At 43.1% G+C, this 16,272-nt stretch overlaps 1 protein-coding gene and 1 long non-coding RNA gene across 6 annotated transcripts in view; one reads left to right on the top strand and one right to left on the bottom strand.

Annotated features, from left to right (window-relative positions):
• Window positions 1–16,272, bottom strand: part of CPNE2 (copine 2) — a 91,931-nt gene that overhangs the window by 22,880 nt on the left and 52,779 nt on the right. For all 3 annotated transcript variants that reach the window (XM_072632315.1, XM_072632316.1, XM_072632317.1), the window contains 5 exons: window positions 15,747–15,833; window positions 11,117–11,176; window positions 8,109–8,242; window positions 7,186–7,240; window positions 2,209–2,260 (listed from right to left, as the gene is read on the bottom strand). In XM_072632315.1, the coding sequence (XP_072488416.1) occupies window positions 2,209–2,260; window positions 7,186–7,240; window positions 8,109–8,242; window positions 11,117–11,176; window positions 15,747–15,833 (388 nt within the window). The remainder of the gene's footprint in view (window positions 1–2,208; window positions 2,261–7,185; window positions 7,241–8,108; window positions 8,243–11,116; window positions 11,177–15,746; window positions 15,834–16,272) is intronic.
• LOC140519388 (uncharacterized) lies at window positions 4,247–16,021 on the top strand. Of its 3 annotated transcripts, XR_011972198.1 has the most exons (3): window positions 6,076–6,164; window positions 15,812–15,858; window positions 15,940–16,021. It is a non-coding gene; the product is annotated as an uncharacterized lncRNA (long non-coding RNA). The 3 variants fall into 3 exon arrangements; XR_011972199.1 differs by lacking the exons at window positions 6,076–6,164; window positions 15,940–16,021 and adding an exon at window positions 4,247–4,328 and having other exon boundaries at window positions 15,812–15,897; XR_011972197.1 differs by lacking the exon at window positions 15,940–16,021 and having other exon boundaries at window positions 5,993–6,164; window positions 15,812–15,897.

Raw genomic sequence — 16,272 nt, 5'->3', positions numbered from 1 at the left:
CCAAGGTTCAATCTCCTGTATGACCTGCCTGTTTCTCCATATTCTCTCTTACCTTTTCCTTTCTTGGTCTCTGAAGTCTATCCTTGAAAGCCCTTCAGAGGAGAGATGCTGAAGGCGCCTGTGCTGAGTCTCTAAGAGTAGACTCATAGGCACATTTTAAAAATCATAAAAATTAAAGCTGGAAAAGAGATTAGGGATAATCTAGGCATAGACAGACTCCTAGGTGGAGAGCTCACAGGGATCTTAAGAGTCATCTGGGTCACCTCCATTATTTTACAGATGAGAGACCTGAAGGCCAAAAGGGTCATGAAGGTAGTAGTAAGTCCAAGATTCATTACCAAGACCTATAATTCCAAATTCCAAAGACCTTCATACTGTTCATGCTGCCTTCTCAATCCTTTTTATTTTATATATTGAGAAACTGAGACTTAGTGAGGAAAACTGACTTGCTTGTGGCCTTGTAGCTAGTTCAGGCGAAGGTCAAGAGTGTAATTTAGAAGGGCAGCTTTATTTTGTAGAATACTGCCACAGAAATGGGGAGGACTGACTTCTGTTCCTGTCTCTGGCACCAAGTTGCCCAGTGACTTTACGGCTAATTACTTACCATATCTGCAAAATGGGGAGTAATAATTCCTGTCCTGCCTACTTCACTGGTGGTGTGCGAGAATAAAGTGAAGTAATGTGAGCTAAACCTTGGTATATGAAGGCAAGGTACAGTTTTCTTAGTGGTACCTAGCTTCTGTGGTCCATGTGGAAAGGTTTGATCTCTTCAGCAAAGACAGATCACATCAACATCATCTGATACAAAGGGCAGCAGTAAAGCGATAGCTCCTTCAGGGCAGGTACTGTCTCACTTTTATATTTGTGTGCCCAGTGTCTAGTGGTACACAACGAGCACTGAATAAATGCTTGATTAGTTGACCATTCTTAGTAAGCACTTGACAAATACATATTGAGCTGAATAAATATTCGATGAGTACCTACCATGTACTTGCTACTGCATTTGGTGCTAAAATGACCTGGAAAATAGGATAATCTTTGCTATTCCCCCTGACCCATGGTCTAGGTTCCCTGCTTCTTGGGGACTATAGGGACTTTGGAATCCTGGATAGCTTAGAATCTGGGGGGGTGGATTGGAGGAAGTAGGGACAAAACAAAGATGATGAAAGATCCTAAGGGGTAGGTGGAAACAGGGACAGAATGTATTCCTAGTTGGCACCAATCTCTCCAGCTACCTGTCTGTGCTCATCAAAAGTCCTCACCCCCTAGTGACAAGAGACACCCAGCAGGTATTCAGAGGTCTCAAGATCCCAGACGCAATTGTCATTTCCACCTGAATCATGCCAGACAAAATTGCTCTGTTTGTGGCCTTAGAAAACAATGGAGCAGGGGGAGGAGGTGGGAAGGATCAGTGCTATCTGTGCACATAGTGGGGGCTCAGATATGAATGAAGCATCATTGTATAATATGACAAATGCTGAACTAGGAATGAGGAAACTTGGGTTCTCTTCCTAGCTCTATATCTAACTTGTTATGTAACCTTGAGCAAATTATTTCCTCTTTGTGTTCCCCAGTTTCATCTTCTATGAAATGAGAGTGAAGGACAAAATAACTTCCAAGACGTTAACAGTGTGGTGCAGTAGAAAGAGGGTGTTATAAAGGCAGCATGTGGTAGAAAGAACCCTGGGCCTGGAGTCAAGAGAGACATGGATTTGAATCCCATCTATTCACTAGCCTTTAGACCACAGGCAAAGAAAGAACAACCACCTTCAGCTTTATTTTCTTCATCTGTGAAATGGGGTTACTACCTCTAGTACCTACTTCACAGCATCTATGATGATCAAGTGGGATAACACATGGAGTGAAGTGTCCTATAACCCTTAAAGGGCCATCTCAATGTCAATTGCTGTTCTTACTCTAAAGTCTCAACCAGGTTAATTAGACTAAATTCCATAAAGGCAGGAATTGTATATCTTATTCATAGTGTTTAGCATGGTACCTTGGCATACAGCAGGCACTTAATATTTTGTGAATGAAAAAATGAGTATTCAATGATCCTATTCATGGAGATAAGAAAAAAAAGAAATATAAAGAAAAAGAGAATCCAATAAAAGGCAACGAAAAAGAGAAGGAACTAGAAATCCCCCTTCCCCCAATAGGAGATAAAGAAACTGGATTTGTTCATTAGATCCTATCCCTAGGACCTACCTGAGCAGAAAGGGTTGGTGGGGTTGAAGTTGATAGCAAACTCATGAGAAACCTGAAATCCAGAAAAAAAAATTGCTATTATAACAGCCCCTTCCCTCTCTATTTCCCATTGCCTATCCCCTGGCCAAATGGGATGGAGACCCAGCATGCACTTGAGAAGCTGCTCTCCAAAAGGTGACAGGAAATAACCAGAACATAACCTTTAAAGGCCCTCCCTTCTAAATACCATAGTACCTGGTTCTAAAAGTGTCTCAATTGCCAAAGAGGTTTGTACGATCCAAAGGAATTCTGGGGGGGGGGGGGGAGTTTCCTGTGTAATTCAAAGCCCGGTCCTTCTAATGGATCATACTCATTATCAATCTCCCAGGCAAGCCTGAAGCAAAGAGCTCCTTGGGCAATGACCATTCTGCAGATGGCTCAAACACCTTTCTCATGCTTTTGCAAAGTCATGTTCAGGTTGCCTGGGCGGGGTGTTGGGAGTCAGTCTATTCTCCATTCCCTTTACTATGATAACCCATAAGACTTTTAGGAACCCAACCAGGGCAAGGAATGGCACTGATAATGAGGAGACAGGGAAAGGGGAAATGGCCAGCAAAAGAGTAAAGTTCCCCTCAGGATGATGGCTTCTCCTGAAAACTAGGGGGATAGAAAGCCAAACTCAAACTGAAATTATGTCTCTGAACTGGAAGAATCAAAATTCCTGAGTTGTTCTGATTTGGGGTTTTTTTGGGGGGTAATCTCCCATTACCTTTCCCTTGACTCTTTCCCTCTATTTCTAGGGAAGCACTGACAAGATGTAACTTTAAGAAGTAATTTTTTCCATCTCTTCACCTAAGACCAGGAACTCCATCCACACATAACCCCCAGAGTGAAAAGTCCTCTCCTTGACTGGGAGAGTGGGGTGGAGAGAGGAAAGCCCAGACCTTAGAAACTTAATCAGATGCTTCTTTGTAAGCTTGTGGGTCACCTGGGAAACTTGAGCAAACTTTTCAAAACACCTCGCTTCTATGCCAAGCCGATTATGTCCCATGGGGAACTGGAGCCACAAGCCTTTGTCCCAGGGTTACTTCCTGCTGACTCGACAATCAATGGCTCCATTCACCCCACTCTGGACCCCAAGTGGTCCAGAGGCCACTTGGTATGTGAGTTATATAAGTTCTGAGCTTCCAAAGCTCTTAGAATAGAGAGAGTGGTGTCTGTTCATCCACCTGGACAATGCTTCTGGATAAGGTGATCTGGTCAAGAATTGTGCAGAGCGTGTGTCCAAGCTATAGGTGGATTTGTCAAGTTTTTAGGAGTGGGGGGAAATGAATCATAGAAGGGGTGATATTATCCCAGGTTTAGTTCTGTACTATTTGTTCTATAAGGCTTAGTTCTCATACTATGGGCAATCCTTAGATGAGAGGCAAAACAATTATCTGGCAGGGACCTTCTTTTTTGTGCCAACATTTTCTTTCTAATTTAGTATGAATTTAGGCTAAAGTGAATATTTTCCAGGCCCATGCAAGGGAGAACAATTAGATACCAGGCTACGAAACAACTTTTGCCACAGCCATGCTCCCAAAGGGGATAATTCATATACAAAGTGTTAAGTTGTAATTTCTGCTGCTGATTAACTGGCTGCCTACTGGTTAGAGGATAAACACCTAATAGGGAGGGCTGTGAAGGGGATTCTTGCAATGGAGAAAGACTGGAGGCAGCCTCTGAATTCCCTGCTGATTATAAAGTTCTGTGCTCTAAGGTTCTTTCCAGCTCCAACATTCCATGTTCTAAGGACTTTTCCAGCTCAGATATTCTATAACAATTCCAAGTTCCTCATTGGAACAAATGTTTCTTAAAAGCAAATGCTGGGTCTTTTCTTTCTCTTGCTTCTCCTTGTAGCCACCTTGTTACCATTCAATGAGTACTTAGTGAATTGGATGGAGGGATCACAGGCCTTTTGAGAGCCTAGCTGTCTTCTTCACTTTAGCTCGGCTCCTTCCCCATTACCTCTAAGTACTCAGGGCCTAGGGGACTTACTACCTTTCTCTTTTTACTTCAGCCACTGGGAGGCAGGGACTCTGAAGTTAGAGGACCTGGATCTGAAGCCTTGGTCTTCCACTTACAATCTGTGAACTTGGGTAAGTCACCTGACCTCCCTAGGTCTTGGTTGCAACATCTGTGAAATGAGGGGGTTGGTTTCGTTGGCCTCTGAGGTTTCTTCTAGCTCTGGATCTATGATCCTGGGGATCCTCCAAAGTGTGGTGGAATTTGTAAACTATAAGGAGCTCCCATGCTGATGAAATCATGGTGAGGGAAGTGCCTGGGTCTTAATCCTAACTTTTCCACTTAAGCCTGGGTAACCTCAGACAAATCACTTCAACTCCTTGGGCTTTAGCTTCTATTCCGTTTAATTTCAAGGGCTGGACTAGTGGCCTCTGAGGGCGCTTTCAGCTCTAGGTCTAGGTCCTGGTGAAAGGACCTCAAAAGTCATCTAGTTTAACTGTAGTCTAATCTTCAAGTCTGAAACTACTCTCCATGCCAACCTTTAGTCATCCAACCTCCATTTGAGAATATCCACCGAAGCACACTACCCCACTGGACAAACCACTCTATTTTTGAAATGGGCCAATGGACAGGAAATTCTCCCTTATCCTGGACCTGAATCTAACTTCTTGTGATTCTCTCCCATTGGGTCTCAGTTTCTGGAACCACAAAAAACCAAATCTATTTCCCTCTTCTCCATGACAGCCCTGGATATATTCAATAATGGTGATCGTGTTTCTTCTCTATACCCCAACCCACCCCAATGTCTTCTCAAGGTTTTGTGTTTGTCCGTCTCCTAGATTAGACATTCCTCACAGAGAGAGGTCTATATTCTGTCTCCCCCCACATCACAGCCTAGCACAGGGCAGGGCACAAAGCAGGTGCTCAGAAAAGACACACTAATTTATTGTTTTGTCAGTGGACCAAATGACAAAGAACCCTGCTAAGTAGTTCCCCCTGAGGAAGTTAATCCCCCCACATCCTCACCTGCTCTCCTTTTTCTAGGGCTTTTGGGGGCCCTGCGGCTCACAGAGCTCTTTGCCTTGCAAGATGTTCATTGACATTTCCAATGAGACTTTTGTGTGCTAAAAAACATCTTATTCAGTTCAGTTCTTTGAAAGCATGGGGTGGTAGCCTAGCAACCAGTGCATCCTGAGCTGCCAGTATGATGTGTGTGGTTCTTATCTTCAGAGATCACTGTGGACTGAGCTCTGCAATAACCCTGGTCTGGCTTTTGTTATTAGGGACTGACTGATCCAGCAACGGCACCTCTAGGGCAATTAAGTTAAGGTTCGTAGTCACTAACCTCCCTCCTACTGTACCCCTCTCCCATCCTAGGGAGACAGGAAGTTGGGGCTCAAGAACAGGTGATGCCTGATCCCTGAAGCAACATATAAAAACCTCTTTCCCAGAGCTTGGAGTGGGAGATCCTGTCAGCAGCTTTGGAACCAGAGGGTAGAGAAGAGGGAGGAGTGACCCAGAGAAAGGACGAACATCTAACCCTATCACTTGAGGCCTGGGACCCAGGGGTAGGGAAATCAGTCGTTAGTTCTGGGCAGGACTCTTGTGTCACCTTGCCACCCTCAGCTTAGAGACTCAGGTGGAGGAGCCTGTGAGGAGTCTAGGAGCTTTGCTCCCAGCCTTCATGTAGGTGCTAGGCTCAAAAATACTACTGCCAGAGGCAAGGGCTAGTGATGCTGGTGAATCTGCCTCAGGAAGGCGAATTAACATACTGCTCCCCTCTGCCAATATATTCCAGGGCTGCCACTCAGAGACCAGTCCAAAGCTGCCAGTCCCCTACCCATTGTGGGGTGCTCAGTCCTCAAGAACTATGGATAGAGCTTACCCCTGCACCCAATCCCCAGACTTCAACAAGAAGACTTTACTTAAAGACAGGGCCATATCCTTCCTGTATGTCTTTTCTCCCTCAGGTATGTATCAGTTCTTTTCAACTAAAATGAAATCTCCTTGAGAAAAGGGACCTGTCTCCTTCTTTAGCATCCCTCACAGCATCTAGCCCAGGGCTAGGCCCACATTAAACTCCATGAAAGACTGATTGTTTAATTAGCCAAGTGGAAAAAGTCTGACTATATTACCTGCCCTATTCAATAAACTCCAGTGGTTCCCTATCATCTCCAGGATAGAATACAAAGTGTTGTATTCAAAGTCCTTCATAACTTGGTCCCGTTCATAACCTTACCAGCCTTTTTATACCCTCTTCTCCATTATATACCCTTCCTCCAGTGACATCAGCCTCCTGGCTGGTCCATGAACAAGACACTATCTAACTCTGGGCATTTTCCTTGGCTGTCTCCCATGTCTAGAATGCCATTCCTTTTCAACTCTACTTTTTAACTTCCTTGGCTTCTTTTAAGTCCCAACCAACTAAAAATCCCATCTTCTATAGGAAGTCTTTCCCAGTCCCTCTTAATTTGAGTGCATTCCCTCTGTTAATTATTCCCTCTTTATTTAGACTGTTTGGACATATTTCTTTGCTTATTGTCTCCCCTATTAAGTACCTTGAGGGCAGGAGCTGTCTTTTGCCTCTTTGTTTCCCCAGTGCCTAATACAGTGCCTGGCGCACAGTAGGTGCTTAATAAATGTCGATTGGTTAAAAAAATAAGGTTGCAGATGTCAAGAGGTAACAACCCTCGCGCCTTTTCAACCTAGCTACAAAGAGACATCTAGAGAAATAATCACGGTCCTCCTTGAGAAGGAAGGATGAAGAAGAATAACATAAGATCATGTAGCTAGAGCTGGAAGGGACCTAGAGGCCATTTAATCACCCTGCCCCCCCATTTCCCAGAAGAGGAAACTGAAGCCCCAGGGAGGTGAAGTGAATTATCCCAAATCAAAAATGTAGTAAACCTCAGAGATCACTGACTCCACAGCCTGAGTTATTTCCACAGCACCACACCAACACCAGAAGATGCACATTCGACTTGTTCTTACCTTCCAGTCTGGGGGTAACTGGGCGCCAAATCCCAAAGCCGGGAACATTTTATCCCTAAATAGCCAAAGAGAATAAGATGATCCTAAGAAACCCACTCTAGGTGAAATGGGAGGGGGAGGGAAGGAGGGAGAGTTGAAGGGGGTAAGAAATCATTGGAAATCTTCATACTTCACTGCCTCTACCTGATTTCTCATGAGGGCAAAAAGCATTGGAAAGTGTGCTGGGTCAGAAATGGTACCCAGGGTGAAGAGGCTCTCTTGTGCTTTGTCAGAGTGGTACCATCCAAGACACCAAGGTATGAAGGGAGCCAAGTCCGGAATTTAGCTCTCTGCTAAGGCTGGGAAGATGGTAACATCTGAACCAGAAGAAACAGAATTGGCCTCTGCTGAACTGCTAGAAAGCCTCCTTGTTGCCAAAATGTGAAAAAAATTGCCATTCTTAGCCCCCCCCAGCCCCAACTTTTTGTCCTACATGCTTCTCTTACTCTGGCTTTTTCATGAGTTCCCTCCTTCAGCTGGAGAACTCAGGGGGAAATATTCATAAGAAACACTGATTGCACCTGTACTGTCATTTACACTCTCCAAAGCCCTTGGCAGTTGATGAAGCCATGGTCTTAGCTGGTTCATATAACCATTCCTTTCTCATTTTATAAAGGAAAGGACTTGAGAGGAAGAGGGGTAAGCAACTTGACCAAGGTCCCAAGGTTATAGTGATCCTTAAGGGAGTCAGAACTTGAACACGGGTCCCTAACTTTCAGGTTCATCTCAATATGACACAGTGCCAATCAGTAAAACAATAAACATTTTTGCTGAACACCAGCCTTATTCTCAGTACCTTAGATACAAAGAAGGAGGTGCCTCAACAGGACATACTCATCCCTTGGGTCAGGCAGTTAGATGCAGGGTGAAAGGACCTCACTCACGTGTCATAATCCTGAATAATCTGTCCAACAGCCCAGATGGCTGACAGGTATTCATTGGTGCCCATGGGGTTGATGTAGTGCAAGGAGGAGGGATCTCGGGGGTTCCCATTAGAGGCTGTGAAGTCTATTCCGACCTGGAGGGAAAAGTAAGGAGAAAGTTGGGATGGGACCCAGGGCCTCAAGGATACCTCTGCCACCACCCCTTCAGGTCTCCTCTGAGTTCCTCTTCTCTCAGCCCAATCAACACCTTCCAGCCCCAGAGAAGAAAAGAAATGTCCCATTCAAACCCTGCATCTCAGATTGATCATTATTATGATTTTAATGGACATAATTTCTTTCCCCTATTAAAATGTAAACAAATTCCTTGAAAGTTTTCTGATCAGGTTATTCCCCAACTGCAATCTCTATCCAGAGTTTACTGAACAAAGTCTAAATTTCTCAGCTTAGTATTCAAGGCCCTGTGTAATCTGATCCTGGACTCTTTCTTCCCATCCTTATCTCCCACTGTCCCCTTCATATCTATTCCAATCACATTGGTCTCCCCACTGTTCCTCCAATATACCTCCAACATTTCCTGAATCATCATTTTTGCTCAAGGGACTGTTTCCCTATCTGGAATGTCCTTCCTCTCTCCCCCTACAACTATCAATGTCCTGTGCATTTTCTAAGGCTCAGCACAAGTCCTACCTGATCCAGGAAACCTTCCCTGTGCACCTTACTCCATAGCAATGATTCCCTCCTCTGAATTCTTTCTAATATGCCTTAGAATCTGTGCCCTTTATTGGATGTTTGGCACATCCTGCCTGGTATTATGAATTAATCCTGCCTTATGTATTTCTTAACAACTAAACTATAACCCTTTTGAAGATAAGGATTATATTTCATATTGCTTTATATCCTTCCCAATGTCTGGCACAGTACTAGGCACATGGTTTAGCTTGTCAGCTGCTTGCTGATTTAATGTCGAGCACAGTAGTGTACTGGCCCAAGAGTTAGGAGACCTAGAGTCTGGCACTATCTCTGCCAGGGAATTTGCTCTGTTAATTTGGACAAGTCACTTCCTTTTTCTGAGCCTCAATTTCTCCACTATAAAATGAGAACACTAGATTAGATTAATCCCCCCTCATCTGCATTCTGGAATCTGGGGGTTGGGAGGGTATGTTTTACTCTGTCACAATCACAGGCATGGGCCACCCCCAGGACATGGCGCTGTGGTAGAAGGATCACAGAGTCATAGAACTGGAAAGGACCTTGCATGGGGTTCTATGATGACATGAATGAACCCTCCCAGCTCTGAATTCAAGACAACACCCAAGCCATTAGGAAGACCTGAGGTGGACAAATTTTGTTTTCCACCAAGTAAAAGTGGGTCAGTCTCCCCAAGGGAAAGGGTAAGACAGAGAAATGATCCAAAAGATGCTTGCTAAGATGATATCTAATGGGCCAGGGTAGAAGTGGAGGTAGCCAGTTCTAATTCTTTCAAAAATGATTTGTTGATTAGCAAGTCTGTGCTGGGTACCACAGAAGGTTGGAGAAAACAAGCAGGTATGAGACAGTCCCTACCCTGGAACAAGCTCATCATCTAGTTGTAGAGAATAAGATGCACAAGAGTGTCTGGCCTCCCTTCTCAGCCCAGAGTTCCAGCTTACCTTCAGCCTCCAAAGGCCATTAAGCCAATCTACCATGTTTCCCCCTCCTTCCCAGGGGCCTTTACCCAAACCAGCCCCTCTACCCTGAGGCCTCTTTATACAGCACTTAAAAAGAATATCATAAAAAAAAACCCTCCGGCACTCCATTCCAGTTTCCATGGCAACTCTCCCCTTTTCTCCCCTCTCCTTTTCCCTTATGACAAGACAACAAAAACAGGGACTAAAATGGAATGGCATCCTTCCCTCCCATTCCAGCTTGTGTCCCCTGGTACTGGGATGGCAGGGAAGGGAGCTCTAAAGAATATTAAAGAGGTACAGAATAAGATATACATTTTCAGACACAGTCAATGCTTTGATGTATTTCGTTTCACTAATACTAATTTGTGACCAAGGTTTCTATTTGGGTTAGTGAAGAACAGGAGAGATAGCAAAAAAGAAAATAAGGAGAAGAGAGTATCAGTTTCACAAAAGGGAAAAAAAGAAAAAAAAACAAAAAAGTTTAAAGAAGGCATAAAACAAGGCAGTGTGTTCAGTTTAATGTAGACCTAATGAAAAAAAACCCCACTAACTATACATAACAAAGTTCAGTTTCAATACAATCCTCCTTTGTAGGCTGAAATATTCCTACTTGTTGATGACTGTTATGTTCAAAATTTTAGAAAGATTTTTTAAAAATAAAATGAAAGGAACAGAAGGGCTTGGGAGCACAAGAAGGGCGCTTGGATGAGAAGTTTCCTAAGGATACCTGGGGACTCTCCCACATGCTCCATTGTTAGGACCTGATGGGACAGCAAAGGAAGATTGCAGAAGGGGCCCTGGGCCAGGTAAATCCCTTGGAGATGATCACTGGAAGACTTGCAAGCCAGTTGGCCAGGCTGTGACATCATCCAGTCAAGCACTGTCCCCCAACTCCGTTCCCTCCCAACAAAGTCTACACTCGAACCAGGGGCCAGCCTCATTCAAGTTTTCCTACCATCACAGTGGGTCTTGGAAGGGATGATTTAAAGAAACTACTCTGGTGTCCAATTCCTGACTTCAAGCTTCCTTCAACCTAACCAAGTTTGTTCTGTCTAACAAATTCAGGTCTATAAGAGACCAATTCTCTATTACTATTCTACATTTCCTGACTGGGGTACGACCTTGGACCTAACTCGATAAATTTGGGTCTTCTTTGCTTGACAATATTCTAAATTTCTTGAACCCTGTGTCATTTGTTGTCAGGCAGGTGTTCCTGACATCTATTCCAAATTCCTACTGCTTTGGTGTCAGTCCATTTTGTCTGCATAGGATCTCAGAAAAAAGGGTCACCTAGCTTGACTAGGCTTTGGAAAGACCAGAAGAATAATCAGAAATCCTTACAGTGAACATAAGTTGGCATCCTCCAAGGATATAATCTAGGAAAGAATAGTCCCGGGTTATCTGAAAGAAAAAGAGTCCAAGAGTTAGTACACTAACTACTCCCCTAAGCATCCTAAATTCCCAGTCCTTCAATTTATTCAGTTCCCTCGATACATTCCTTCACTCTATTTCAGCTACAGAGGTGGTCATGTAAACCTTTGATCCTGCCACCACAAGTGTCTGATTTCCAGGTTCACAAGCTCCAAAATTTTTTTTATCTTATCATAAACTTTTATCATCCCATTTTTTCCTCTACCTCAACTCCCCTCTTTGAACATATAATGACTTCCCATCCCTCCACTCCTCATTTCTTTCCTAGGCCATCATCCCTGTACTAGTTGTATTCCTTTCCTTTTCCTATCTTGATGCCTCGGTGAATCAATTTGACTCTACACTATCCTCTAAATTCCAGTGTCTTGCTCCATTGTCCTACACTGATGGCATCATTGATGATGCCTTGCCAAATTCCACTCTTGGATTACTCACACAATCTGCTGCCTTCACTCCTATTCACAGACTGCTGAAAGGAGCTGGAGAAAACCACCATACTACACTACAAACTTCTATTACATGATCTCAACAGGACCCTCAATGCAGAAAGGCAATTCTTTTATGCTTTCCTAATCAACTTATTTTCCCACTCAACACAGCATCTATGCAAAACTTTTCCTCCCTCTTCAAGTGTCCAGGTTCCCCCTGAACCTGCCCTCACAACCGAAGAACTCCCTTCAGATTTCACTGAAAAAACTGAGACTATTCATTGGGAATTCTCTCTTCTTTCTCCCTCCTCATTTCATATCACTTAGATATACTCACTTCAGCTTCTCCTCCCTTACCCTTGTCTTTCATGAAGTGTTGGCCCTTCTTTCCAAGATAAACAACTCAACATACACCCTTGATGCTGTCTCCCTTTCCATCTGCTCCAGCAAAGTGACCCATCTATCATCTTCACTCTCTCATTAATCTTCAGTCTTTCCTTATGTACTCACTGCTTCCTTGCTACTAACAAAAATGCTTGTGTCTCCTTCATCCTTTAAAAACCCATTTCTGGTAACTATCATTCCATAACTCTCCTCAGCTAATCTCCTTGAGAAAGTTATGTGTATTCAAGTGTCTCCACTCCATTTCCTCTCTTTCTTTTAAACCTTCTACATTCTGGCTTCTGGCCTCATCAACAGACTGAAACTGTCCCTCTAGAGTCACTACTGACCTCTTAATTGCCAAATATAATAGCTGTTTCTCAATTCTCATTCTTATTGACCTCTCTATAGCCTCTGACACGACTGATCATTCTCTTCTGTAGGTTTCCATAACACTGCTTTCTCCTGGTTCTCCTCCTTCTTATTATCACTCCTAAGTATCCTCTGCTGGGTCTCCATACAGGTCATACCTACTTGGTGATCTCATCTGTTCCCATGGATCCAATGATCACCTCCATGCAGATGATTCCTAGACCTATTTAACCAACTTTTTATTTCTCTCCTCAGCTCTAGTTTCACATTATCAGCTGCCCTTTGTACACCTCAAACTGGACACCCATAGGCATCTCAAACTCAGTATGCCCAAAACAGAGCTCATTATCTTTTCCCCATCTCTAAGCCCCTTTCAAACTTCCCTATTACTGTTAAGGGCACTACTACCCTCCCAAGCATCCAATCTAACAACCTGGGGAGGGAGGGTGTCCATCCTTGAATCCTCACTCTCACTCTCCATAGCCAATCTATTGCCAAGTCCAGTCAATTCTACCTTGACAATATATTTCATATATGCCCTCTTCTCTTCTCTGACCATGCTATTCCTCTAGTGCAGACCCTTATTATCTCACAACTAGATTATTGCAATGGCCTTGTTGGTCTCCATGCTTTTGGGCTTTTCCCATGCCAATTAATCCTCCACTTAGCTGCCAAAGTCCCTTTCACCCTTCTCAATAAACTCCAGCAGCTCCCTGTTACTTTCAGGATCAAATACAAAACCTTCTGTTTGGCATTTAAAGCCCTTAACAATGACCCTTCCCATACTTTACAATCCACCAACATCTGTTTCCTTATTGCTCTTCACACATGACATTTCATCTCCCAAACTTGTGCCTTTTCAGTGGCGTCCCCTATGCCTGGAATGCCCTATTTCATCATTTCAACCTACTGACTTCTCTGGTCTTTGGGTTCAAATCTTCACCTTGGTCAGGAGGCCTTTTCAGGTCCTCCCACTCCATACTGCTAGTGTTTTTCACTCCCAAATCACCTTCTATTTACTTTGTATATATTCTGTGGGTGACTGGAGTGCTAAGACTAAAGTCAGAAAGAGTCATCTTCCTGAGTTCAAATCTGGCCTCAGACACTTACTAGTTGTGTGACCTTGAGCAAGTCACTTAACCCTGTTTGCCTCAGTTTCCTCATCTGTAAAATGAGCTGGAGAAGGAAATGACAAATCACTCCTGTATCTTGCCAAGAAAACCCCAAATGGGGTGAGGAAGAGTCAGACACTATCAGACTGAAGAGTCAGACTGAACATATATTTTGTATGTATATGATGTGATTATTTGCATGTTGTCTCCTCTTGAGGGTGGGGTCATGTTTTGCCTTACTTGTATTGTCCAGTGCTTTGCACTATGGCTAGCACATAGTAAGTGTCTAATAACTGCTTGTTGACTGACTGGCTAAATGGGTATACTGTTCATTCTAGGTCTAGTATTCAGCTCTTATATATTCAAGGGATGGTCATGAACAAAGTACTCAGGCTCAATGCTCTCATCTTTAAGATGGAGATAGCAATTCCTATTTCACGTATTAACCATCAATGGCACTAGGAGAACAAAATGATTTCCAAGGACTATCCTTTTGATGTCTGGCTCTTTCATAGGGCAGCCTGTTCTCGGGTTAAGTTTGCTCAGAATTCCAAGAGAAACAGTTATTCTGACTCAGAGTTCTAAGACAATTGTTGTTAATTTTGAACATGACAAGCTGTAGTACAATGGAATGATATGGACATAAAAACTGTTTTACGTTTATGTGACAAATGTGATTTATCTCAGTATGGAAAGACAAGAGTTTGATTACTGACCATAAACAAACGTGATATCATTAGCGGGGGGAGCTGGAGTCTGAACCCAGGAAAGAAAGGGAATGGGCTGCTAGAGGAACAAAAGGAAAGTAAGAGGACGGGGAGAAGAAGAATAGAGAAGAGAGGAGAGGAGATGGATTTTAGAGCTACATCAGCTAAGTATGAAGCTGGAAGTGATAAATACTATTGCCACTGAGTAAGTCTAGCTCAGCAGAGGAAGAGCTTGAAGCAGGGAATCAGAGAAGTTACTCTGCATCAATTCAGTTTAGCAGTGAATAGAAGCTATGTTCCACAAGGAATCTTTATGGACAGCTCCTAAGATAGAAAAAGAGCCCCAAAGTTTATAGTTCCATTGTTTTGACTTCTCCAGAGCAAATGGGTTTTCCTCATTCATATGACTTCTTGCCAGATTTCTATGTATGCCTTTTCTACCTCAGAGATACTGAGTGTATTAGTGAGAGAGTGATTATGTGTAGATTGTGATGAACTTTATCATTTATTTGCTATGTCATGTGAGTACCTGTGGCATTTTTGCTTCATTTTTAAGGAAATGGTTACACTTAAGAACTAAAAATATCATTACTGTGAGTTTTGTGTAAATAGAAGCACATCACTGGAAGCTCAAAAGCTGAAGTAGTGAGTGGAGAGAGTGCTTCCCCCCCAAGGAGGGTTATCCCTAGGACCTTGAGAGAGTATGAATATAACTAAATGGTGGTGGTCCTTCTCTGGGAACCTAGACCTACCAATGAGGGCAGGTTGGAATGAATGAACCAACCCAGAGAGTAAATGTCCACACTCCTAGTACAAGAAGTATATGGTGCTATGTAGTGATTGGTCACTCCATATACCCTTTACATAAATAAAATCTCACTATAATAAATTCCATTGCTACTTAAATTTCTAGATAGCAGAGGTTCTTTAAGACTCATCTAACAGTCCACTTATTTCAAGCAAATATTAGAAATATCAAAATTAGGAGACATGAGTCCAGGCTTTCCCATTGCCTTATATCATTGGGCATATTTCTTTTCCTCTCTGAGATTCAGTTTCTTTATCTGTAAAGTAGGGCTAATTATTCTCTCACTTCCCTTGCAGTCTGTTTTGAGGATCAAAAAAAGGCCATGAAATGTGACAATGCTTTAGAAAATTAAGTACTCAATGAATGCAGTGTTTGTGATCCTTCTTTCTTGCACTGTATCACTGCCCCCAGTGAGGTGCTGAGCAGGCAGGCTCTAATTCTCAAAATCCATCTCTAGCATGACCATGATTCTCAGTCAGCATACCTTACTATCCTCTTTGGACAGGCAAAGCCTTGTTGGTGGCTCCACTGCATAAACCCCTGAACACTCAGTGATCCACAACCTCCTCTAGCTAACAGATCATTTTATCCAGTCCCCTGCTTCCACACTAAATCACATTTACCTTTCTATCCCCCCAGAAAGATGAGCCCTAGAATTAGATTCCATAATAGATCCAAAATATTCTGTTCTTCTTCCGCTCCCCCCAAATATCCAGGCACCCCTCACCTTACCTTACAAGAACGGATAATGATGATGCCTGAGTTCTTATAATTCTTCTTCTTCCTTTGTTTTTTAGGGTTGATACATTCTACCTCTAGCTGGGAATGAAGCAAAAGAAAAAGGGTAAATAAAGGATTAATCTCATCTAGAGTTTCAGCCTCAACAAGTGAGAAAGCTGATTTCCATGACTTCTCTTCCCAACAGATCCCTGACTGAACCTTTAACAAGATGCTCCAAAAAAAAACCACCCGACCTTCTAAAAATAGATGGCCCCATATCACATTTATTTCCCAGACTGTGTCTTTGCTCTCATGCTATTTCCCTAATCTAAAATGCATTCTCCCTTTCTCCTTCTCTACCTAAAGCCCTCTCATCTACACACCTACAATGTGTTATAACAAGCTGATACTGGCCAAAAGCCCCCAGGATTCAGGTACTTGGTCCTGGTAACTCATTCTGCATACAGTCTAATAATGAGGATACTTTAAGTGTCCTTGTCCATTGGCAAATGCAGATGTCTCTCCCCATGAATCTAAT

The sequence above is a fragment of the Notamacropus eugenii genome, chromosome 1 (genome assembly GCF_028372415.1).
Source record: "Notamacropus eugenii isolate mMacEug1 chromosome 1, mMacEug1.pri_v2, whole genome shotgun sequence".
In the NCBI taxonomy this organism is placed as follows: domain Eukaryota; kingdom Metazoa; phylum Chordata; class Mammalia; order Diprotodontia; family Macropodidae; genus Notamacropus; species Notamacropus eugenii.
This window is presented reverse-complemented; position numbering and strand designations above follow the sequence as displayed.